The 26,969-nt window shown below is 43.7% G+C and overlaps 1 protein-coding gene across 1 annotated transcript in view; it reads right to left on the bottom strand.

Moving 5' to 3' along the window:
• RBM47 (RNA binding motif protein 47) overlaps positions 1-19,899 on the bottom strand; it is a 73,028-nt gene extending 53,129 nt beyond the window's left edge. Inside the window, exon 1 of the mRNA XM_036382331.2 lies at positions 19,814-19,899. Within this exon, the coding sequence (XP_036238224.1) occupies positions 19,814-19,842 (29 nt within the window). The 5' untranslated portion in view covers positions 19,843-19,899. The remainder of the gene's footprint in view (positions 1-19,813) is intronic.
• Between the last annotated feature and the right edge of the window lie 7,070 nt (positions 19,900-26,969).

The following is a 26,969-nucleotide window of genomic DNA, read 5'->3' as shown; positions in this document are numbered from 1 at the left end:
CAAAGATTTTGCTTTACCTAGTGTATTAAGTTTTGGATATTATAGGTAAGATCCCCTCATTACTTAGGTGCCCTCAGTAGCTTTTCATTGTATTGCCTGACATCATGTTTCCCTTCCATCACATCATTCTGCCACATTTTAATTTGCCTTATGGTTTGCTTTCAGTTAGTTGTAAGTAAGCCAGAAACCAGAACTTTTAATGGTCATCAGCACTGCAAGCACTCATATATTTATTGCTTCCTGCAAATATTTGCATGGGTTGCTACTGAGTAAGATTTTCAGTTGCCTTCTGAAAGTAAAAAATTCATGAGCTCAGTCAGCAGACTTCTTTAAAAGCTGGCTTCCTGAGGAATGATTTCTAATGCTCTATGTTTTTGCTATTTTAACTTCTCTCAGTAAGTGGGCTGGAATGGAAATCCTGCCTGATCAAGCAGATCTTGTTCAGGCAAGATACCTTCAATTGATTTTACATGCATTCACCAGAATAATTTGCTTTAAAAATTTGATTTTATGTCTAGCTAGAACACAAGCAAATATGTTTAAAGCGGGTACCCCGTGTTTACATGTGCACCATATGGCTACCTGGTTTACCTCCCACACTGGGCCAGGAGGGCATTTTTAATTATTTACAGCAAGGGCAGCTCATCAAAACCACATCTGTAAAAAGCAGCTTGGCCAGTCATATTCCTCACAGATCTGTGAAGCATCCCAAAAGCATATCCTGCCCTGCTCTCTATGCAGACCTTCCAGACATCTTCCCCTCTGCTGAGGCAGGAGAGGGCAGGCAGGGCTCCCCATCCTGAAAAACAGCAGCTGGAGTTGGGAATGAATATGTGCAGAGTGGTGGGACAAATGTATCAAATACCTCAGGTTAATTGATGATCAATTAAAGCTAATGCCTAGGAAAGCTCTCATGATATTGCAAACTCAGGGCTGAAAGTGGTGGATATAGAAAGCTTACATCTCCACAACTTTAAACAGAAGATGCTGATATTTTTTCTCACTTCTTTACTTATGTTTAGCGATTTTCCAAAGCAAATTTAAGATGATAGTATAAATCAGAAATAACTCCATGGCAGCACACTCAATGGGGGTGACTTGATCAGCATCACTTTTACTGACACAGGTGATTCCAAAACACCACAGTGGCAGCAGACACAGCAGAGGAAGACAATACTGCTGTAAAAGTGCAGTGAAGTGATACCCCTGTGAGTCACCACTCATGGTCTTTCCCTCCATTCTCAATGATCACAATATTGCTCTGGTTTCCCCAAGGACCTGCTGGAGGAGCACTCTTAAACACTTCACATAGCCCCCGGGACCCCTCTGAAAGAGGCTGCTGGAGAAACAGCTTGGACCTGAGAATCATTTATGGGTGGGCCCATGGGTGGGCTTTGCACAGCCAGGGCCCTGGCTCTGTGGCAGAACTAGTCTCAAGTTAGTAATTGCACATTTAGCATATTATGCAAGCATTTATTCCTGCTTTTTCACAAGTATCAATTCTGCTTTGTGATAGCCACTCCTTTTCTCACTGATTTCACCACAGGCCCAGGTCCTGTTGGCATCAGCATTCTCCCCCCAGCCTTGTCTAGCCCTGCAGCAGTGACCCTGTGCTTCCTGGGTTGGGGCTCGTGTACTGCTCATGCCATGTTTCTCCTGGATTCAAATTACTAAGATCAAAAGTTCAGCAGGTTCTATGCTCAGTCAGTCAGTCTATGTGTTTATGTGTTCCAATAACCTGCCAGGTCTTCACAGGTCTTAACCATCCCGTGAGAAGATCCCTGCCTTTCTTCAGGGCTGGCTTGACTTGTGCAAGCACAAACTGAGGGGCTGCTTTGGAGGGAGAGCAGAGATGAGGGGTTACTGAAGGATCATGAAATGCTGTTTGGAGCCAGCAAATTGCCATTAAAGAATGCTGCCCACTTATGTAGAAAAACTGGGTGCCAGCCACTCACCAACCCTGTTATTCAAGTTCTGCAGCCTGCAGCAAAAGGCTCCTAGAATTAGCTCTCCCAATCTGGTGGTGAGACACTTCTGATGTCTGAAATGGGCTTGCCTTGGGGTTGTTAAATACCTGCTCCATGTGATTGGGCTAATTAAAAGTTTTTAGCCAAACAAACCCCTGTTTGTGAGGGTATAAGAGCTAAGAAGATTAGATGTTAGTTAAACTAGACATAACTGAGAAAACAAAGTTGCTGCTGTTAATTCTTAAAAATGCTACCCCACTGTGTGCGGGTGAAGGAGTGGATAACAAAATGAATAGGTGAAACAGAAGTCTCAGATGACAGGTATATCCCATCAGAAAAAGTGCTTCCTTGAATATTGCCATGTAACAGGGCAATATATTTATTCTACATAGAGATGGCAAAACCAGCTTTAGTAAAAATTAGTCATGATCTCCTGTATTCTTCTTGCAAAGGACATGTAGGTACTTTCTATTATTCCATAGGTTTACTACTATAGCTCATTGACTAAACAGGTATATATAAATAGCCCCAGAAGCTGGCTAAGCACAACTCAATTCCACACTTTGGTCAGAAAGATTGTCTTCTACTGCACTGAGAAACTGGATGAGTCTCACTGTTGTACTGACCAGCTGGGAAGTCAGTGCCTCTTAAAGACTTTCTACCCTGTCCTTTCAGGGGGGTCTCAGTTAAAAAGAATCAGCTTCTTTTACATTTTCATAGGAATCAGAAGTCAACTGTTTTCTACTTCCAGTAGGGCTCTGCTTGCAATTGCATCCCCAGTAAGAATAGGTTAGGGAAAATTGAACTTTGATCCACAGCATATTTGTGCTGAATTTGTTTCCTCCCTACAAAAAAAAAAAAAAAGAAAAAAAAAAAATAAACCAAAAACCTAAAAAACCCCACAAAATCCAGGCCATTAGTGCCTCCAGACTCCTCCTTCTCCCCCTCTGCAAATAGACTCATGTCTTATGCTTGCTTAGAAATTCTTGACTTTATTCCCAGTGAAACTGTTCAGTTCAGCAGCAGCCAGCAGCCCTCTCCATCAGCATCTGCTGCTACCTGTCATTTTGCCTTGTTTCACTCCTTCCTGGGCAGACATCCCATGGATCCCAGGTTTTTATCTTGATGGCTTCATTCTCTCCTAGCAGCCTCATTCTAGAACACCTGCTAAAGCTGCTAGCACTAATTATACTTTTATTTGAATGCAAATACTTTGCTTGGGGACATAATAAGTATTCACCTGATTTTGGAGCCTCTGAAAGAAGGCTGTTGAGCTGATCAGTGCCAATGAGGAAGGGAGAGATGTAAGAACTACCTCCACAGAAGTAAGTGAAGTCAAACCATGTCAGTGAGTATTCTTAGGTGCTGGAATGGAAACCAATTGCACCTTTTAAGGTCCAGAACAGCTGACACACTTTGGACCCATGTCATTTAAATACCAGTTGCCCAAACCAGAGGGCAGATCATCACTCTCCCAGGCACAGACTGAGGCTTAGGGTGAGCTCTGCATTGTACCTTACACACAGCGTGGGTGTTGCAGCCATTGGGTTTTGACAGGTGACACAGCATCCTCCTCTGGAGGCAGCCAGCCCCTGTGCCAGAGAGCAATTCTGGGCACATCTGATTTACTAGCAGAGATGTAGCTAATGGGGAACAGAGATAGAAAACCAAACTCCTTATTTAACAAGTAAAATAAAGAAATCTTTTACATCTGGAAATACTGAGGCGGATGATCAAATAATTAGCACTGCAAGTTTGTACTGCCTGCAGCTAGAAGAACTGCTCTCTGTGGAAGCAGGAATGTGGTTGAGCCTGCAAAAACGTGATAAGGGATCTGTACCTAAGATTTTTGGATGGTCTGCATACGTCACAGGTAAGTTTCCACAGAGTTGAAGGAGCATTAAGGACTGGACTCCCATGGAAAAACTGCCTGCTCTACCCAGCTGAGGATGGCTTGGCAAGCAAGTGCCAGTGCCACATTTTTACTCCTTCTGAGGAGGTGCAGCAAAACTAAAGGTGTAGAAACGACCTTAATTTTTTTTTAATATCACAAGTTGACCCCAGAAACAGCAATAAGAAAAATTCTTTTTACTTGCTTTTCTCAACCAAATAAAAAGTCTATTTCAGTTTAATTTTTTCCCCAGCACTTTAGAAGTTCCTTCCATTTCACATAAAGTGCTCACAATTGAAAACTGGAAATATTTTCCTTGGAATTTTAATTTTTATACAGATAGTCGGTTTTGCAAACTTGCCCCAGATTGTTTTATTTTTACAAAATCTTCATTTTTGCTAAATATGTAAGCTGTTTACACATATTTTTATCCTAGCTGGAATCCTGATGAGCCTGCATATTGTAAAGAAAAAAGCACGGGTATGGATTTCTATGCTGATGTTTCATCACATGTGTGGGCTGAGGCTGGCTGTAGCTATGAAATACAAATGTAGTATATACAGATCTTGCTGATCTAGTAGAAGTATTAAATAACAAACCTCCTGGCTCTTTTACAGAAGATGATTCAAGCAATCCATAGGTTCCTAGGCTGCTGCACAAGATCACAGCCTGATCACACGTGTATGATGGCATAAACAGATGAATAATAGCAACTGCATTTTCAGTCCCACCCACATTTCATCTTATTTTTTTAAATCACATTACACCTACACACAATGCTTGGCTAAGATTGACAAACACAGACTACAAGAAAACCAATATGTTGTTTTCTGTAGGTGTGTATTTCAGGAGGAAATAATACTCAGGATTTTTCCCCTATTTTTCTTGGTTTTATTTTCAAGGAAATAAATCCGAGAAAACAAACAATGGAAGCCATTAGTTGTCATGGGATTTCAAATGCTGAGTCCTAACACAAGTGCAGGTAAGATCGGACTAGAGTAGGAGACAGCTGACCCATTCCAAAGTATTGCTGCCTGGCTTCCCCATTGGGCTGCTGTCAGCTCCAGCACATTCCGTGACCTTGCCTCTGCTGAGAACTGGAAGAGTTCTGGCCTTGACTTGAATGGCAGCAGGACCAAGCCCTGCTCAGCCAGTTTCACACTCTGCGTGCCGGGTGTGCGTGCCAGCGTTATGCAACAGGGGCGAAAAATGAAAACCTGTCAGGCACAGAACTGGTGCACTCAAGGACATACTGTTATTTGTCTTGCAGCCTTGCCACTCTACACTCTGCTTTGCCACAGGGATTAACCACATGCCACTGATAGCTGCCATGATAAAGTCAACCAAAACACTTCATTTTTTTAACTTTCAGAACATGATCTAAACTTTTGAGGGAAATGGCTTGCTTGGCCTCAAGTTTTTATTAGAAAAAAAATTAAACTGGGAAAACATTTACTTTTTCCAGTCTTCTTTTCCCAATTTTCCCCTCCTTTGTCCCTCAGCGAACAAAGCAGCAGATTGAATTCACATCCCAATTCCTTTATTAATTATTTTTTCAACCAAGTGAGTAGGTATTGTAAGTTGCCAACCTCTGCTTTCTGGAAATTCTTTGGTGTATTACTGCATAGCAGAGTGGTGTGACAAGGATAAAGAGATTAGAAGTAATTTCATATAACTCCTTCTGTCAAAATCTGCAGAGGGCTTTTACTGGTAACTCTGAGTGTTGCTGAAATTCTTCATTAAAAACTTTCAATATATGGGCAGGAAATCTCTAAGCTCTAAGACACAAAGTGACCAAATCAGAGGGAGAGAAGGAATATTAAATCAAAGTCTGAATAGAGAGGGAATACAAAGGAAAAAAAAAAACCAAACAAACTCACCCCACTCAAGTACTACAGTAATAATGTATGCTATCTCCAGGGGGTTTGACAGCAATTTAGCTTTGAAAGCCAGAAAGCCACATGCTGATTTTCACCAGTTTCAAATAAGTGGGCACTACCTGTGCAGACACAGGCTCTCCTTACTAGCCCAGGTGGCTGTGACCTGCTTGATGGTCACTCCTGCAAGCTGCCTTGGCTCACACAAAACTCAGGCTGTGCTTTCCCTGTTTGTTGTATCAGTACACTTCACATACAGCCTAGACAGGTGAAATCTGGCCAGTAGACAGAGAATGTTTCCTAGTATGGTGGTCAGGTATGGCCCCTAGCACTGTCAGTGTGAGAAAGCAGAGGTGAAGCACACAGAGAAGAAGGAGCTAAATATGATCTGGCCAACACAGCTGGGCCAGCCTACAGACCTGATAAAAAAGCTTTGGAGATAAAAAGAAGGGTGGTTTGCATTCTCTGTGGTTGCTCTATAAAATGAACAGAGGAATGGACAGACATTAAATGATAATGTCAGTCCTGCATCTGTTCAAAAGCTATTGTGTTATAAAGCAATCACCAGGTATTGCAGGTCCTCCTCAGAGCCTGTGGCCTTGCAGAAGAACAGAGAAAGTGCAGATAAGCATGAGCACAGGTGCATGAAAGGGAATGTACTGCTACCACCATGGATTAGGAGAGGAGTATCATTGCTTTGTCCCCTATTCGAGGTGCATGCTCTTCTATTTTTTTGGGAGGTCCTTTTCTCTCTTTGTGAATCATTCACCCAATAGTTTCCACAAACATGTTCACACCTCAGGTTTGCTCAATGAAGGCTGTAGCATAATCTGCTGTGTTGCAGCCCACCCCGGAACAGGAGTTTTCATCCTTATCTTCGCCATTTGCTATGAATTAGGGAGATTGCTCTGTGTGCTTCATTTCTGATCCTGCATTTCAAGCTGGTTGATCAAGGGATATTTTTCCTCTGCTATCTGCAGCACCCAGTGCAACAAGTGTTTCTCAGTTGTCCATTTCTGCTTGAAAAAGAACAAAAGCTTTGCCAATATGCACTGTTTAGGAAATGTAATGCATTCAGGTTTTGATCCTGCACCTTTCTTGAGTCACAGTTGCTTTTGGTATGGGAGGGAAAGCAGCCCCATTGTATAGCTGTGCCTCAGCCCTAGGCTGCCTGAAGGCAAAGTGCAAAGGAGAAACACAGCCCTGTGTGGTGGGCAGCCCTGAGTGCACAGTCCCATCACCTCAGCCTCTGACCAATCTCCTGTTCCTCTCCTGAAAACAGCTTAACTTCAGGCAGCTATCACTTGAAACTCTTATCCACCAGGAAAAGGAGAGTAAAATATCACAACAGCACAGGGTGAATTGCTACATTTGACTTCTGCCACTTTACAGGACACTTTAATAAACAGATCTGTAGAAGAGGTGCACTGTGGTGGCCAGAGCCATGCTGAACATATTTCCTAAGCAAGGGAATGTCTAACCCTAGTACACCTAGCATGGGTAATATCCCAGTCCTCAGCACACTGTGCACTGTATGTCTTCCTTCTTTACCCCCCTATCTTTTCTTACTATGTAGAGGACACCAGCCTCATTTATGTTTTCATCTGTTTTTTCAGCTGCAATGCTGTCAGCAAAAGAGGCTTGCCCTGCAAGGTTTTGGTCACTGTCCTGCTTGGCCAGTCTCATCAGATGTCCAGCTGACCAACAGGGATGCATGGTCCCAATGTGGGACCACTGCATCCTCAAACCAGCCCCTAAGTCAGCACAATTCAGACTGTGACTGACTCCCATCATGAGAAACCATGGTTCACTCCTCCCTCTTTTACCACAACATGGAGGATGGGGATAAAACACAGAAAGGGGCCATGGCACAGAAATGACAACCCAGGCTCTCCCCTTCCCAGCCCAATACCTAATCAACCATTGGTGATGAGGATGTCTCTACCTGTGAGTTCTCCTTCTGGCCCCACAGATCCCTGACTAGGCAGTGGCAGGGGGCTGGCATCTCCCCACCCCAGCCACTTATTTCTGGTGTACCCAACACAGCTCTACAGCCCAAGAGGGACAAAAGCATTGCAGGGCTTTCCTTGGGTACCCTCCAGCCTGACAAGTGCCAGGTACCATTGCCCTCACTCCCATGTTTCACCAAGTGAAGGTGCCAGCCTGGGTCTGGGTGGATATGCAGATGTGTGCATGGGTGGGTGAGTGGTGCAATGTGCTGCTCCCCTGGAGCACCTCATGTTTGGAACCTGCAAATTTGATCTCACACTGCTCTGGACCCTCATGGCAGACAGGGGCCTCCTTTGCTTGACATGCAGTAGAGAAGGTGGCCTTGCTCCTGCAGAGAAGCTGGGCTCAGACACCAACAGTGGCTGCTGTCCCCAACATTCTGCCAGAGACAACAGAGGTGACAGCACCTGATGCACTGCAGGAAAGGGGAATCCACGGCTAAGGCAAATAAAGAGGCTCTTGATTACAGCTTCCTCCCTTTGGTCTGCACATGGATCTTGTGTATCACTGGACAAGTCATTTAAACCAAGCTTTGTACAGCTGGTGACCAGTGGCATGTTCCTTGTTTCCAGATGGGAACATTTTCTGGACTGCAATTTGCTTGCAGAAGCACTTAGAGCTGTGAGGGAACTGTTTGGGAAATGCATTTTGCAAATGTGGATCTTAAGCAAAACTAAGTTTTCTGGAAAGTAGAGTCATGAGGTGAGCAGGGTGACTGACTTATACTAGTAGCTGAAGTACAAATAAAACAAGAAAAGAGGACAATTTGTTTTGCCTTGAGGCAAATATTAAATTTCTGAACTCTTTACCCCATTTATATCATTAAATTTGGTGATATTTTCTAAATAAAATTCCACTCTAAAGAAAAAAAAAAGTGATTGCACAATTTTGAAAACATGGAAATAACACATCAACTTATTTGTGTACCTGTATTTGTGACCATCCAAAACAACCTCTTAGCTTGACACAAGCCTATAGCTAGAGCTTGTTTACCCTTAAGAACACTGTTCAGTGAAGATGACCTTTATCTAAGCAAGTTCACCTGTGCCTGGCCCTAGCATCCTAAACCTGTATAATCAAAACTATGGCAAACTTCTTCATTTATATCTTGTATCCCTATTTTTTAGTAAATAAATATCAAATGGTTGTTTTGCAGATTATCTCATTACTGTTTGTAAGTATTTAAATGTTATAGTAATGAGCACTACTAAAAAGCCAAAGAGTAATAAATCTCTCTTCAGAGCAAAGGAATTCAAGAGCATGAACCATTTACATCCCAAACAGCAGGACAAAAAAAATTTAAATATTCAAAGTTTATTGTCCACCCTCATTTTTATGGATGGCATATGGCAAGGCTCCTTCAAAAAACCTCATCAGCACTGAATGTATCAAAAAGCCATGATCATACTATAATAATATACATAACAGAAGGCAAACTAGTATTGTGCAGACTATAAATCTGGCACTTCACATTTTTATGAGCAGGATATAGCTGTGCATGGTTTCCTAAGGTTCCCTGTTTTTTTTTAATGCAAACTGAAACCCAACCCCAAATTCCATCATGAGGCATCCTACTGATGCATGTGTCACCAGAGGGGTAGCACATGATATTTACTGCTTGGACTTCTGTTTCACAAAGGAACAGTAAATGACAAAGGCAGGGCAGCAGCAGAGAAAGAAGAGGCATGAGTGTGGGACTCCTTACAGCTTCTTGAGGGAAAGTTGGAGTGGTGAAAACCCTTGAATTCACATCCCAAAGTGCTTTGGCTTGGGCTGCATCCAGTCACCTTGGATGACTTGCCCTTTCTTCTGCTCCTGCCCTTGCCCAATAGCAGTGCCTCAAACTCCCACATTTCCTTCCTCCTGTCGTTGTCTCTAGCCCTGAGAACCCCTGCCTGGCTGGCTCTGAGTGCAGCCCCCCCATGTCAGACTTTGCTCCCAAATGTGCTGTCTCCCTGCCCAGCCACCTCTTCCCAGTCATTTCTGAGTTATCAAATCCCCTTTTCCATCAGCCTTCTGACTCTGCATCAGCTTTTCAAGGCAGACAGTGCTCTTCTCTCTCCTGCCTCTTTGTCTCTCTTCTCCCTCTTCCCTTCCCACTAGGTTCAGCCTGTTCTTTAGGAGCCCCATGGCCCAGTACCTGTTTCTTTGCTTTCTTTATCTTTAGATGCCCTATAGCTGCTCTTGAACACAGGGCAGAGAGCCCAGCAGGCTCATGCTAGAACTCTGACTCAAGTTTTCTCAGAGCATAGGCAGTGTCAACAGTGGGTTCGGGGACTTGGACGTTAAAAGTTGAAGTTTCCAGTAAACACATGGAAACTCAGTTTTCAAGGTTCACATCCTGCTTTGACCCCTCCACAAGAGCTACTTCCCTGCTTGAGGTCAAGTACTTAGGAAACCTTAGGAAGAAGTTGCAAAGTTTGAAAAAAAGCAAATTCTCTGGTTTTGATTTTCAGAAATTGTCAAACACTTTTAGGCTAAGTGACTCTTGGGTCTCTATACAGGTAAATGCAGAACAATTCACAGGCCTCAGGTATCTTGCCATGCAATGCAAACCTTTGCAAAATCATGAACAAATAAACATGGTTTCCTAATAGAAAATGAAGGACGTTCTTATTAACCAGAGTTGCTCTGTCTTCTTCCTTTTACATCTGCTTGTACAATGGAAACTTTTGGATGGTAAATGTCATGCACTTGGAGCAGTTACAGTACCAGATCTCTGTAGGTTATATTGTGTGGACACTTTTTCCACAGAGTTCTAGAGTGGGCTACAACAGTTATATCTACTCATCAACACTAAAGCTACAGGCCCTTTAGCAGTACATTTCAAACTGCTTTTCCAAAACCAGTGATCTGAAGCAGAAACCTGGGACTTGTCCCACCAGCATCCTGGGGACTCCCGGCTCTCCTCTGTCCCTGGAGTTTCACAGCAGGTGCTGCTCACTGCTCCATCAGCAGGACCTTGCTCTCACTTCACAGGGACAGAGCTGGATCATGAAATGCTGGCAGTGCCCCCTTCCCATCCCTTGGCAGCCCGAGCCATTGCAGTGCTCCATGGAGTCCCCCTCACCCCAGGGCTGTGGGACTGAAGAAAGGGGAGCTGAGGCCAGGAGCCCAGGGGCTGCCAGATGTTTGGGTTAGTGTCCAGCTGGGACTGGCACCTTCCCTCATCCTTCCCCAGGACTCGCACAGCACAACAACCCAACCCTATCAAAACGAAGGCATAACCAAACACAGAAAAATTCCCGAGATTTGCTGAAGTTCCCCACAGTGTGGCCATAGCAGACCTCACAACCTGGTGGGATGTTCAGCTATACCAGCAGAGAACAGCAAGCACAAGACAGATATCCACAAAAACCACTGGATTGTACCGTTGTTAACTCATGTGTGTTATTTTCTATGGCAAGGCAAGGAGGTGAACCCAGGTTTCCTAAGTTTTATACTGGTGCTTTTCCTGCAAAACCAGTCATTTGTATACTTTTTGCTTCTTGCCTGGCTTGTTCTACACCCTGTTGCACATACGTGTACAATAGTACTTGTGAACTCAGAAGAAACCTTTATTTAATAGTGATTGACATTTGCAGGAGCTTTAAGAATGCAATGATTTTGGCATCAGTTCCTTTCCAGGTAAGGATTAATGAACCAATGTGTCAAATACCACCTGATGTTCTTTGTTTGAAAAAGGCCACGTTTCAAAATGGCAGCAGCTTTCAGATTTATTTTTTTTTCAGAAAGATTGTGCTTTGGTTTGGAAATAGGGAAGCACAGCAAGGATTGCAACACAAAACAGATAAGATTAGATGAAGAGGAAATGTGATATAAGTGGTTTGGATCTACAGAAGGACGAACAAAATTATGTTCATCTCACACTGTTCATGTTACAGTGCTTGATTTAGAGACACTCTGTCCCCTCATCAGAGCTCAGGCAGAAGCTAAGCCCTCTCTGTGTCTTGGTACTGTGGCTGAAACCCACATTCAAACAATGTAGAAAAGCAGTGAAAAGGAAAGTCTGGTTCATCCACCTTGCCTGTCATTCAAAGATCCTGATGTTGGCCAGAGGGGGATCACCCCTTTTGCTTTTCCATGGTTCCAACACCTTACACCCAGCTGTCTAGTGTTTGCAAGGATGCAGAGTGGGCGGTCCGTGGGGCACCAGGGTACACACAAGCCAGTTCAGAGCACATATCCTGTGCCAGGATCCCTGGCCACAGTGCCAGACTCGCTGACTGACACAGAGCATGCAGAGAGCATGGAGACCCAGAAACTGCCACCAGTGCCAGAACCTCTGAAGATGGGAAAGCAGTGAGCCAGCTTGGAACACAGAACTCTGAAAGAAACTTGCATAGCAGCAACAACAACTACAAATTTATCTAATCCTCTTTGCACCAGCCTCAGCTCTGCAAAGGGTTTGTCTGACCCATTTGTGAGTATTCCTGGGGCACAGGGGACAGGTAACCTTGTATCCACAATTCCAACACAATTACAGCTCCCAAACTGCAGCAGGATCCTTTGTGATTGCTTTGGAGTACAGCAAAAAAGAGAGCACACAGTTAGTTGCCTATGTATTAAAAACATGAAGGTACATCCAAAGATACCCCAGCTTACAAACCCCCTCCTTCAGTCCATGTCTTGTGTACTGGCAGCATGCACAGAGAGTTGAGGTCTTTAACTGATTTTCACTATTACCATTATGAAGTTTTATTGAGAACTTACCTTTCCAGGCTTACAGATGCACGGCATTTTCCATAAAATTAAGTTTCTTACACTGACCATGGGAAAGTAGACCTCACTGTCAGTAATTTTGCTTAAACTTCCTTTGGATAACCTGTATTTTTTTACACAACTTATTTATTTAGAAAAAAACACCCTGCTGTATCTGTTGGAAAATACAGAGGCAGAGATGCTTCATGCTTCACCACTTTTATATTTGTAGTATAATCTTTACAGCTCATCTCTTGTGGCACTCCTCAAGAGTGTATTTCTGGCATACAGAGGAGAAAAAAAAATATGACACAGTGGGCAAAATGATCCCATAAGATCATCTTCCTGAAACAGAGATAAAAATGGTAACTGACAGTGCTTTAGGAGTAGAAAATCCAGCACTGAGACTGATTTGTGTTGATACGTCTAGTGCACATGCTGTTTGTATAAAAGTACAAATATACAAATATAAATACTATATTTTCCTTTTAAAAACACACAAACAACCCAAAACCTCAGTGATCTACAGATGGAAATGCTAGGATTTGACTCAGATTTCAGTCTCCTTGGTAAAGGCCAATGAGATGGACACCACAACCTGCTCTCAGCAGCCCCACAGCCCAGGGACTAGCAGAATCATTGTTAATACCTCTCAAATCCCTGAGTTTTTTTAAAGGTGCCTCTCTTCCCACTGGCACACCACCATAAACCCATCTTTGGGAGATGACAGGAATCAAAAAGCCACTGTTGAAACTCCAGATAATGCTCTAGATAGAGGAGGGGGAAAAAGCCCCGAAACTCTTCTGTAAGCAAAATGCTTGCCCTGGGCTTTTCTCATTCTGATGCAAAAGCCAACAGACAAGACCACCAGTGCCTCTGGTTTAGCAATACTTGCTGTATTTACTCAGGGCTTCTGGCAGTTCATTCCACATTCCTCAGAGCTGTAGGATTTATACAGTGCCCTGTATATCAACCAGACAGTGTACCTGATAAACTTCCCCCGAGGCAGGTGGCCATGGGAATGGCCAGGAATTTGTGCAGGAATTTGCACAGGAATTTTCTTACTTAGACTCATAAGGTTAGCAAACAGTAAAAACTAAAATTGTTCACCAGTCTTGCTGCTTGCCAAAAGTGTAAGCTTGCAGACAACTCCCTGCAGAAAACCAGAGCTTTCCAAGAGAAATAGTGACCACGGGAAGACACCTCACCACCTCCAGCAAAGACCTGCAAACACATGTGGTGAAACGCAGGTCATAGAACAGACCTTAAAATATCAGGAAGGGCTCCCAGTTGACAAGGCAGAGAGGGGCAGAGCAGCACAGACACAGCTGTGTTCCAGAGCTGTCTCAGACCCTCTTCCCACTGATCACACACCATGGAAGGAAGGGCACTGTGCTGACATCCCAGATACCTCTTGCCACCCCTGTGGTGCTTAGGAAGATTTATTCTGTACACGTACAGTCTGACCTGTGACTCACATTGGTAAGTTGAGACTCGGGACTCCAGTATGTGGAAGAAGCATGTAAAAGCCTTTTTGTTTATTGTTGCTCAATACAATTATCCTCTATGAAAATCACATTTTTTCCTTCCGTGCAGGACAACTGTGGCCTGTTTGAGCCCTGCCCAGGTTGAAGCTTGCATCTGGGCCCTGGGGTTGTGCAAGGCTGCTGGGTACATCTGCAGCCACCCTTGGCCTGGGTGCTTAGGGTGAGCAGACAACTTTGTCAGTATCATCTACTCATCCCATTTACTTTGTAAACACTGACTAAGACACCACAAATGGCAGCAATAGCAAGCACGTTCAGATCTCCTTGACCCAGCCAGAGGCACCTCCATGTTCACCAAAAGTGTGCACTCAGTATGTCAGATAAGTTGTGTCTTTTCTTGCCAACTTCATGAGGCCAAGAAGCTAAAGGCAGAATCCATCTTCAAGAGCCATAGATTATAGTGCAGTCCCAAAAGTTTGAACGCATTCGCCAATTAAGTTTAGGTCTGCTTGCAGCCTTACCTGTGACTATGCTCCTGTGAGCCTCCAGCACCGTATTAGTGCTACCTTTAATGAAAATGCTAATGACAGTGAAATGCTTCTTGTGAGGACTAACACTCACATTAGGATGTGGATAGTAGTGTATGAACTCTGGTGAAATTTCAGCATACAGTCAACAGAAATTTTACTGCCAGAAACATGGCCTTAAGTCATGGTAATAATGTTAATATTTAATTGAGGTGAGTTGAACGTGCTCTTTTGTTGCAAAAACATCTAGAGGACATGTCCCTGCGTGCATGATCGTGTTTTACTCCATCTTCCCTCCTTGCCTTTCATGCTTTTTTCCCCACGCCGGCTCTTCCTCCCTCCCCAGCCACAAGAGCTCCCACGGTTGCACCCTGCATACTGCTCACACCTCATACCCTCTGCTTGTCACCCCAGCACAACTTCCAGCGTTAAAGACCCATTAGCCACAGTCTCTTCATAATTCCACCCTTACAGGTCCTGAAATCTTGAGCATAGCTTTCAAACCCTAATAAAGCACCTCTGTCTCAGCTTTTCTGATCCCATTTGGGGATCAGACTCAGTGAACTGACCTTTTCCTCCCCTGTCTCCTTCCTCCTCCACCTCTTCCTCCTCCTCCTCTTTTCAAGGATTGTTCATTTGTCATTTTCTCCCTTCCCTTCTCTTCTGAGCCCTGCAAACGCCTCCCCTTCACCCAAGTCCATCACCTTCCTCCTTGGGTTTTGATTCCCCATTTTTCTCTTCTTATTGCTGCTGATTTATGCTGATGACCCATATCACTCTCTGTCATGCTACGTCCATTTTAACAATTCTGTTCCTCTTCTGCCCCGATCCTTTTCTTTTCCTCATTAAAAAAGACTGTTTATTTGGCATGCACTGTCCAGAGGCTATCTACTGCTGGGTTTTTCCTGCACTAAACCACAAGTGGTCCCATTCAGCACCACCCACTAGCCTCCCCCATTATGTCCACTATTCAGCCTTTTTGCAATTTCCATTCCATCAACCCTCATGACCTCTCTTTTGCTTTTAGCCCTTACCTCTATACCAAGTTAAATTGCAAAATTCTCCCTACATTTCAATTCTCTTCGATTTTCTTCCCTATAATATCCAGCCCAACCAACACCCCTCAGTTGTTTCTCTTCTGCTAGAAAGGTTGAAACACTGTCTGCTGAAAACCCAGCCATCACTTCCAGCTATGTGTGGATAAAGCAGAGCCTCTAATACTGCCCCCCTCTCAAGGAATACCCAAAGTTTCTTTTCTCTCCTTTCCACAGTGACCATTACTGCTCTGTTTGCAGGCAGGGCACAATTTTTATTTGGGCAGCCTTTCTTTCAAGGTACAGCTAAGACCTGTTGATGCTTTCTGTGTGCATGTCAAAGACATTGGCTATTCTATCTGCCCTCAAAACCTAAATGCTTCCCTGGAGTCTCACCCTCACATTAGCTCATTAATGGTTTCATTCCTTTTTGCCCTGTCGTAATTTGATCCACTGTTGATCTACAATCTTGATCCACTGTTTTACCTTCCAAATATTATTTCAAGAGTCATTTTCATAGCTTTGAATGTGCCACTCATTTTCTGTGCTCCTGTTGATCCTCTTTCCATCTTCTAACAAATAAAATAGAAGGTCCTTATGCACAATACTTGCCTAGGCAGGCAGAGCTGAATAGTACAACCAGGTGTCTTTTGCAGCTTATGAACACCTACTTTATGCTTCTCATCATATGCCCTTCTGTTTTCCTTCATGATTCCTCACTGGGACTGCCTCCCTGATCACAGCTGCAGAGGAACTTTGCTCACCTCTCCTAAATTCTTTCTAAAGTCTCTCCCTTGCTGCTGAGGTAGCCCAACAGCAGCCAGCCTGCTGGCATGCTGCTCTGGCTCTGTACCCAGCTGACCCCTCACCATTTCCTTGTGCTCCACCTGCATCCATCCCATCCCTTGCCTCTCAGCAGCTATTTTGTGCACAAACCCCACATGGCAGTGGCAGCCCTTCCGCTCCACCTGTGTGAGCAGGTCCCCGCAGCAGAAACACCCAGGTCAGGAATCCCAGCTCTGTGACACAGCAATCATAAATGACATCTTGAATGTTACTGGGAACTCAACTTGCTGAAACTCAGCCTACACCCTGACTTGTGGTGGAGCTAAGTTTCTCTGGTAAAAGACAAAAAGGCAGAAGCAGTACCTCAGTTTATTTCTACGGCGCAGCTCCAGCCCATCCATTGGGTACTCAAAAGGCCAAAACACGAAAGCAAACTCTGAGCTACATCATTTGGGGTGCTGCTTTTCCAGAGTAAACCTTCCAATGGCTCTCCCATTGGCAAATAAGATAGAAAGCCTCTCAGTTGTTGGAGGCTGGTTAAGCTGTTCTCCCTTTGAAAATACATGAAAGTTACTGTTGTCGCATTATTATTGGTAGAGGATTCTCATGCCTTTGTAATTTCTTTCCATCTCATGGCAAATAAGCCCATCTGTGCTGACTCAGTCTCAGCTTTATGACCTACCTAAGCAAAAGATAATATCCAAACTCTAAGCATATTTTGTAAAACACACTTTAAAAATATCAGAAACCTCTTTCTTCTTTTCAAATAAAATCTTACTTGGGATCAGGGCAAATGAAGGCCTGGAAAGGACAAAAATGCCCTCAAGTATCAGGTAGTCAGCTCTGCAGTTACTAAAAAGTTGCTTTTCTCTGTTGAGTTTACTGTGTCACCAAAGCCCTACCAGCCATAGCTATACAATGCCTGCATTGTCTCAGCAAGGCTACTGAGATGTTCCTGATCTTGGCAAGAGCTAGGTGTACCCAGAAGCATTTTATTGAAAAAAAATTCCTACAGCAGAAAGAAATATTATTTTAGGCCTCATAATGGAAAGATAAAGGTCAGAGTCCTTCCCTCTGCTAAGGGAGCAGACAAAAATATCCTGTTCACGGGATCCATTTTACGAACTTGAAAATTACACCTAAAAATCCCCTTATGAAACAAATTTCAAAGTGACTACAATATAAGGAAGGATTTGTTGGTTTAAGTCATCAGTAATTTGGAGATTTCCACTTCATGACAAGAGAGGCAACTATATGCACAAGCATGGAGATGGTCTCTTTAAACTCTTTATGTTAGATCTGCTTCCTTGCTACAAAGCAAACCTGAACTTTATGTTCACCTTTGTGTTCATCATTGACTTTTTTTTAAACAAGAACAGGATCTGCCCATGTTTCTTCACAAAGAGCGCATACTTGCCCCTGCTAAATTTCTCAATAAATCACAGCAATATTGGTTCAGGAAACTACACACAAGTGATCAGGGCCATTTGAATGAAAAAGCCAAGATCACCGTTTTGTTTCACCCATAAATGTGGTGTCACCTCTGCTGGAGTTTGTCACCCTAGAAGTGCAGTGGGCCCCTATGGTAATCCAACAGGTACTCTCACACCACTCCAGGGTAACCCCTGGTCTTCTCTAGCTGTCAGATGCTCCCACAGCTTTCACAGAAGATGGTGTAGCATTTCATAGAGTGGTAGCAAAATGAGGGGGCTCTGCCATGTGGAGGAGGCCAAGACTCCAAAACGTGGGAAGCTGCAAAAGCAGACCCCGGTGCCAGCTTTGCTGAAGCCGGCCAGGTGAGGGCTACGCAAGATCAAGGGTTCAGACCAAACTGACATAGAAGCAGTATTCCCTGAAGACTCTACCATCTCCACTGCCTATATTAAATATTTTTATTACAATGTTTTCGAGTTTTAAAAAATCTGTTGTATTGAAGGCAGCACGTTCTTTTATTTTCTAAAACGTTAAAGAAAGATTTTGCATCATCAGCTGCAGCAGGGACCCTCAGAAATTATTAGCAACCCTATTTACACGCCAGTCCAAAACCTCCAAATATTTCCTTAACATCACTGAGGGCCCGGAGCCTGTGTCTCAGAAGAGGTCAGACCCCAAAAGCAGAAGAGGGTGCTGGGCTCTCCCCAGGCTACGAGGAGAGGTGGGAACAGCTGCCCTCAGCTCTCGGCAGGATGCACAGCTCTGAAACAAGCCCGGAGAACAACCTCTCTCAGGACGGGAATATGCAGGGGAGTGGCGGGAGGGAGAACGAATGTGCAGGAGGAGTGTTTGTCTCTTGGTTTATCTCGCAGCCAGCAGTCTGTTAGCTTCGAGCCTGCCGGACACCAGCAGCGGCCCATTCCTGGCGTTATCTCCCCCTCCTCTCCGAGAGCGCACGCTGCCTCCCAGTTTCCCAGCTCTACGCCAGGCTCCGCTTAACACCGCGGGCGACCTCTGCCCCGGCCTGGCAGCTCCGCGGGCGCGCAGTCCGCGCTGCCCTCCGCCCCCGCCGCCGTGCGGAACGCGCGGCTCCCCTCGCACCACGGCAGCTCGGCCGCACCGGGAGGGAGTAATTGCAGGCTTGTCCAAATTATCAACTGCACAGTCTGGGAGACACATCAGGGCACCGATACTCAGCTTGCGTTAGCCTCGGGCGGCTCATTTCAACCCCGTCTGATGCTGCTCCTGCCTTCTGCCAGGTCAGCCCAGTTGAGCCGATAAAATTTGGTAGGGATTTTGCGACCTGTAAGGTCCCAGCCCATCTTTATCCATTACAATAGATTGGCTTTAGCTCAAAGTTTTATTTCAAGTTCCTGAGAAGAAATGAGCTGTGCAGCCTTACCTCTAAAAAAACTTTAAAATCTGCTGCTTCTTTTAACATGAGCCCTAGTATTTCTCATCTACTCACGCATATCTCAGCGTGAAGAAGATGCCTGATCTCCTGATGGATACATGTGTTCTAAATGGTCTTCAGAAACTTTTCACAGATAAGGTCCCATTCTTATGCTAATGTCTATAACAGATTGGCAGACAGCAGACTCAGAGCCCTCTTGTCACCTCCCTGTCACTTGTGCCACGGCTCTGTGGTCTGTACAAATTACAGCATTTTAAGCGTTCAAAAAGAAAAAACAGCCATAAAACGAAACACTACTTCCGAAATTGACTCCAAAGACATTAGGCAAGTCACGCTGTGCTTTATCTTTGACTTGGAGAAACACATATTTTAAATTAAAACTCTCAGATCTTGCAAATCACTTCTCAATCTGTCCTTTCTTAGTACCTGCGTGTGCCTCTCGCCTGTCATCTTTCTTCAGAATCACCAGAAATCTGTCAATTGGAAAGAGTCACCAAAACTCCACCGAAAACCTCTGCAGTTGTCTCCATTTGCCTTTCCCCCGTAAAAATACTTTAAAATGTATTTTCTGAGTGAACTTCTGGTCGTTTACATTGTCAACCCAATCACAGAGGAGTAAGTACAATCCAATTCACAGCTAAGGACGGATGAAGCGCAGAGCAAACCGAGAAGCGGCGGTACCTACCTGGAGCCCACCTCAGCGCCCAGCACCATTCGCAGCAGCGGCGGCGTTTTGGGGTAGCGACCTTAATGCATTGTCCTTCCTACCGCGCTGCTAAGTGAGAGTTGAGCAACTCCTTGCACTGCTGCTTGGAGCAACAGCTCTCCCAGTCTTAACCCCCTCTCTTGGCTCTTTGCTTCTTTGCTCGGATTTTTTTTTTTTGGTTTTTGTTTTGGTTTTTTTTTTTTAACCAGAATTTTTGAGCACTAAAACTTGCAATTAGTACCAGCTAAGCCAAAGCCCCTGGCCGCCCCTGCCCTAAGCCGCACATTCCAGGGCGCTGAGCTGAGCTCTTTGCCGGCACCGCGCAGCTCTTGCACCCCCAGACCCGGCTTTCTGCCTGCAAACTCGATAAGGCTGCAGGAGCTCAGCAACACGCACTGAAACTCGGACAGGGGAAAAATTGGTCTCTAATCTCCAGCCTGGGTGGTTTTTATTATCCTCCTCCCCCCCCTCCTCTCTTTCTCTCCACACTCACAGTAGCAAGGTTGTCTCCGGACTACTCCCTGCCTTAAACTCACCAAACCAGATTTTTACTCCCAACACCTTCCCGTAAATCTGAACTGAAATTTTACCCTGCTTGCTGAGTTCTGGCTGGCTGAGGGCCAGCCAGCATTCCTGTTGTTTTAAGAGGGCAGATTAAAAAAAAACAAACAAACCAAACAAACAAAAACCCCCCAAAACACCAACAGCAAACCCCTCCCCCAACAAACAAACAAAAAACCCAACCCAAACCCCAAAACCAAAAACAAAACAACAACAACAAAAACCAAACAAAAAACAAACAAACCCCCCCCAAAAAAAAGTCAAACCCCCCAAAACCAGAGAAGAAAACCTTGAGAGATGCAAGGGCTTGAAGCAAACTTTTAGAGCAGCTTTACTAAAAATACTGTGGGATGGAGTGATTCGCATTTATCTCTAAAGGGCTAAACCAGTGAGTCGTTTTTTTTTTTTTTTTGGCAGTGTCAGTCGTGAGAAAATACCCTTCTCAGCCGTCTGCCTCCTTCAGGTGGATGGATATTTGAAAAGAAAATAAACCTCTGGTACTCACCTGAAGGACGGCAGCGGGCATCAGCACAGCAGGGAGAGGAGCCTGCACCTTTGCCTGATCGAGTTACCCCAGGGCAGCGGTAACGCTGGTTTAAGAAGTGCCACATTTTACACTTTTCTGACCTAAAGTTACATGTGGTTTCTAGAAAAGGAACAAAAGAGAAACCAGTTTACATAGACAGAAAAACAGCGACCAAGCCTTCTTTTAAACTCCGTGTGATCCCCTGACCATTGTCTGGAACGCTTAGAGAAACAATGAAGCAAGACTGTAAACTTTCTTACCCCCTTTTACCTTACCTGTCTGTGCCTGGCTAAGGACTTTGATGTATTGAAACAAAGCACAAGACCTGTTTATAGTAAACGAAACCAACCAACAGAGAGATCTAATTCAGACTTGTGACTAAACAAACTGGAACAGGAAGCACACACCAGCAGATTTTTTTTAAAGTAGTAATTCCTGCTAGCATTGTCATGAAATAGAAAAAAAGTTTTGCTTCTCTCTTCAATCCCTTTTGTTCAAATGCAGGAGTCTTTGGTGGTGGGTTTTGTTTTGTTTTTTTGTTTTTTTCTGGCGTGCAAAAGCCCAACCAACCAACCAACCAACCAAAATCCCAAAACAAACAAGCAATGTTCCATCTGTATATGTAAATATTTAATAGAGCAATATTTACTACTGGTTGTGACCTGGAAATATTATTCATCTATTTGTTTCCACATGTAGGTCATTTGTGCAACTGATTAGTATCATGACCCTCACCCCAATTAACATCTGTAACTGATGAGTAGACAGAAGATCTTCATCTAGGCTAGTTCAAGTCCCCAACAGTAGATTAGATGTCCTGTAAGTTAAATTTTTAAAGAATAAATAATATTGGAGCTCAAAAATAGTGAAAGAAATTGATTTCCATAATTCTTTGTAATTTAAAAAAAAATTATTCTTAATTAATTCTTAGCAATTCTTAATTAAGAATTCTTCTTCATTCTTCTAAATTCTAATCTTTTGAAAAGATTTATTCAGAGCTGGGTACCCACTATGCTGCCTTTTTTCTGTGATATTACCTATACTTTTTGAAAGCAGTTTGTCCTTCTTAACAATTGTAAATCTAATTGTATTCTTTTTCAAGTATAGAAAAATCTCACAGGTTTTACCTAAGCAAATCCACATTCATTCCCTAAGAGAGTTTTGCTGCAGGTAGAAACCAATTAATCAAACTACTATTGGTATAATATGTAAAGCTCACAGTCAAATGTTGCAAAGTTCAAGTTAACAGTGTGTTCTCTCCAAACTATTGCAATTCAAAAGTTGATAAAAGCATGTGAGTCCAGTTTTAGTAAATGCATCAAGAACAAACAAACAAAAAATCTTTTAGAACTTACCTGCATTAATGAGCAAATAATCATGGAGGAAATTTTCATTAAATACTTGAATTAAAATGGGAGTCCAGCGTTAGCAGCAAATATTATGCAGTTAAATTCTTCAAGAAAAAATGGTCCCGAATAGTAAATAATGAGGGGTTTAGTGGTACAAAAACGTCTTAAGTATTCTTTAGTACTCTTCTTTAAAATCATGACCCATTCACCCAAAGGGAGGTTTTCCCATAGAATCCTCATCTGATAAGTTTGCCAACAAAGTTCTCAGGCAATCCATCTCAAGCACAGAGAACCTATGCTCCATTTGCTCCATTTAGAGGAGCAAATTGGCTTTACTGGCAGAAGTAGTTCCTTGCCAACATGTACAGATTTCCTCTAAATGAGTGTCTCTGAAATACAATGGCTTGTACAGAAAATGGAAAGACATGTGAGTGCATTGCCCTGCATGTCCAGAACACAGGTACACTACCAAAAGCCATGGCTGCGCCACTGGGTAAAGTCAACTGTTTTAAGGTATACTGCTAAAGGTGTAGTTCTGCCTGTTCTACTGACTCTGCACATGTGCTTGTGGGTCTTACCTCTGAAAGCCAGTTCATGCCTTTCTGGTGCAGGATGCAAATAGGTTTCCTTGGAAGATACCAAAGATAGGAAAGAGTCTGACTTTCTTCTTAGTTCAGTTCAGCTGCAGGTGAAGTGTGAGACAGCACTAGAGGTGTCTAGTTAGATCTAATCCCTGCCAGTAGCTCATCCAGCAATTAAAATACTCCTTATTGCTCACCATCTGTGTGAGGAGACACATTCCATGGACCCAGGTGAGACTGCAAGGTACCACATCTCTCTGCATACTCCTGCAGGTGTAGGGATGATCGTGAAATATCTGCTTACAACTTTTTAATGGACTTCCAAACTTTGGTGAGGAAAGCAATTTTTACACTTCTCATCTGCCAGCAAAACAATAGTGCAAAACCTCTACTATTTATTGCTTGTGCTTTACTCTGGTTCACAGATTCCAGATCAAATAACATGTAATGTTGCTAGGTTGTTCCTTAAGTGCACTTTCTCAGCACAAAGGAGAGTAGCAATTCAGGAAAGTCTCTTCTTGACCACCAAATGCTGAATCTAGCACAAGCTGAGATGGGACAAAAGCAGCCTCAACAATCAGTTGTAGGAATTGTTGCCATTGAGGTTTCAGGTAACCTAAAATTAAACATTAAATCTAACTGATAGAATGGCAATCTGAGACATTTTTGACACAAGGATTATTTTTCTCCCTTTTGTCCCAGTTGTCCAGCTGACAAAGTGTTCTGAGGGGTTGTGAGCTCCTTACATAGGAAAGAAGGGGTGACCCACATGTAATTTGCTGCAGCACCCTCCAGTCTGTGTGTTAAAATGAAAGAGCAGTCACAATCCTCCAACACAGAGAAGAAATTTCCTGTTTCTCTGCCAGGCCATGGCAGGGTTTCTGACCAAAAGAAAGAATTTAATGAGACCATAGCAAAGCAAATTAAGCTAAGTGCAGCATGATTAGGCTGTGATCACTAATCTTTAAAGGCAATAGTATTTGATTAAGAAAGGTATCCTCCAAAACTGATCTTAAAATTGCAATAAAAAATGTCAGGAGGTTTGGGGTGTTTTTTGGAGGGCTGTGTCTCCTGTACTGTAATTTTTCCTTCTGAATATGGCCTACTGTATGATCAGTTATGTGAAATACCTATTGTAGAGTTTGTCACTCCTGCCCAATAGCTGACATGTTGAAAGTTTGGTGACTGCATTTCATTAAGGAGATTATGGCAAAATGTTTTTTCCCCCCCTCTCTCTAATTGGGGAACTATGAAAAAATGAGAGTATGCTACTCAAAAATGAATTTCTAATTATCAGAAAAGTAATTGGAGAAGTAGAACACCTGCTACTTTTGTCAAAAATTAAAAAGCCTCTACTTCAACTCTAAGTCTTTTTTAAGTTTTCTAACACAATGTTTCCTACTACAGGTTAAACATCTGAATATAGTTCAGTAATCAAAGAGTCTGTAAATAAGTCTGCAATCATACAGCAATTGATTTTTTCCCAGTTAAAGCTGAAGTTTGCAGAGTGAGCATTTCTGATAATGGTCTGTGAAATTGTGTCTCTTCCTAGGATCTCAATATGCTTAGTCTGTAACACAGCACCTTCTTCTTCAGAAAGATCTTGTTTGTGATACTTCCATGAAGTTTGTTTGTGACCTCTGTCACTGTGGCCCTCCCATCATCTCCTCCCAGTCTGTACCTCTTGCTTTCCTACTTGGTTTGACCATCCTACCCCTCTCAAAAGCTGCTTCCTCTACACATATTTCAGATTCAGGCTTTTATTTAAACTCTTCATTTCTCAGCCCTTCTTATTCATGTCTCCATCTCAGCACCTTGCGTCTGTCTTTCCACAGCTCCAGCAGCACCAGCCCAAGTCATGGTAATATTTGCTTTTCTGCAGGTAACTTCATGTGTTCTTCCATGCTGTCCGCACACCAAATACAATCCCCCAAAAAAGATGAAGGTAAAGCCACTGCTGTCTTTTCTTTGAGTCCCTCCTAAAGGCCATTTGTTGTGACAGCAGTGAGACTCCCAGTGGTGTGTTTTGGGATGGGGATGACAAGCCTGGAGGTGTGTCCTCACCTGGCCCTGGCAGAAGCTCTGTTGCCTGCCTGGCTGTGCTGAAGCTGCTGTTCTCTTTGCCCTTCATCTCACTGCAATAACTCTCCTCCGCCTCCAGGCCCCAGCTCCGGGTCTCTGTGCAGCCATTTACACCTGTGGGAGCCGGGCACAAAGCAGTGGGTTTGCATCTGCTGTGTGCAGGAGCCCCCAGCAGCAGAGGTGCAGCTGCTCCCCTTGGCCCAGGGCCTGTGAACTGCCAGGGGCTCTGTCCCCATCAGCCCAGGCTTGGGGTGTCACAGCTCCAGCTGTTTCTCTTTGATGCAAACCCTTCACCTGGGGCAGCTGGCATGCTGGTATGTATGCCACGTGCTCCTGCTGCAAATTGTTTGGCTAGCAAACAGCCTTTGGGGGTTTCTGGCCAGAGGCATACATTGGGGTGTTTTTGTTCGGGGGTGTCTGCATGATGCACCTTGGCTGTATGCAAACATGCCCTTACATAACCCTCCAACCAAACCCACAACTCAGTGAGTAATGCAACAAGCTGTTGCTCTTCTTCCCTCCTGATTTTATTAAAGCTTTGGAGGAAAGAGAGCTCCACACTTTCACCGAGCCACAGGCAGCACCACTTCCAGCACAGAAATAATAATATGTCATTTCCATTGTTATTATGCTGAGCTCTCTCACACATACAAAGTGGTTTTCCAGTCCTCGTAATAAAATGAGGACCTGAAAAAGCAAGGGCAAACCACTCTGAATGTAGTATTACCCTTCTCTCACAGTTTTGCAGCTCAGAAGAGTAGATAGTTTGCACAGGTTATCTTCTTCTTTGCATATTGTTGAGAATTCGCAGCTGAAAACTTGAGTGCTCTCCTCACAGTAAACATACTTTAGATCAAAACTGGAAGCCATTGCTGTTGAAATCAGAAGCTGGGTAAAATCACAAGGCTCTGTGGTCAGATTTAACCCTGGCTGGAGTCACACTGTTCTGGTCCGGTATTTACTCTGCAGTCACTTCTTTTGGAAGGGAAGTGAAACAGGCAAAGTGCAGCAGAAGCAGTTCAGCAGGAAATTATCGTTATGTACTGAAGCAAGACCTAAGAACAGAACAAAAGTCAAGCCAAGAATTCAGCTATTTATTAATCCTTGTAAAAAAGGGGAGGAGAGGAAAGACATGGCCTAAATTTACTTCTGTCTCTCAGCACACATAAGCAGCAAGGTCTGAGAGGCCGCCATGACAACATCAGATATCACTGTGGTGCATGTGGACATTTATGTGCTCGTCTGGGTGTGAGCTTGTGCAGAGATCAGGGGAACAACCAGGAAGGATTGTGACTGTGGGAGAGAGGGAGTGTTCACACACATCCCGTAATAGCCATGGGTGGTTACCAGTAAAAAAAGGACTCAGATGACTCAGGGACTTGAAAATAATGGTGAGAGCTGAACGCCTTCCACACTCCAATGGACAGAAGTACTCCAGCAGGACACAGGAATCCCACAGGCTGTGGGACTATAATGCAGAAAAGGAAGCCATCAAACAGGAAGGTCACCCAGATACATAAGCCTTATGTTAATAAACACTGATATTCTTTTTGACTTAAATAACCAGGTAATTTTTTTTTTTAATTAACAATTTGCAACAAAGCCAGGAATTTTCTGGATGCAGGAGAAATCAGATAATCATGAAATAATTTATTTCAGCAACAGATGATGCTAAATCAGAAGGCTCCTCCACAGGCTTTTGGTAGGACCTGCACTGCTGTAACCCGTTACTTTTCTTCTCTGTTCTGTGCATTGGCTTGGAGCTTCTGAGCCCTCAATTTCTCCAGTCTACCTACCTATGAGTAATCAAGGCACTATAGAATGTTTTGAGTTGGAAAGAGCCTTAAAGACCATCTTCAGTTCCAAACCCCTGTCACACGCAGGGACATCTTTCACTAGATACACCGGTTGCTCCGGGGATGGGTCATCCACAGCTTCTCTGGGCAACCTGCTCCAGTGTCCCAACACACTCATTGTGAGGAATTTCTTCATAAAATCTAGTTTAAATGAAGCCTCTTTCAGTTTAAAACTCTTTC

The sequence above is a fragment of the Molothrus ater genome, chromosome 4 (assembly GCF_012460135.2).
Source record: "Molothrus ater isolate BHLD 08-10-18 breed brown headed cowbird chromosome 4, BPBGC_Mater_1.1, whole genome shotgun sequence".
Taxonomy (NCBI): Eukaryota; Metazoa; Chordata; class Aves; order Passeriformes; family Icteridae; genus Molothrus; species Molothrus ater.
The sequence above is the reverse complement of the archived record's forward strand: the minus strand, read 5'-3'. Positions and strand labels throughout refer to the sequence as shown.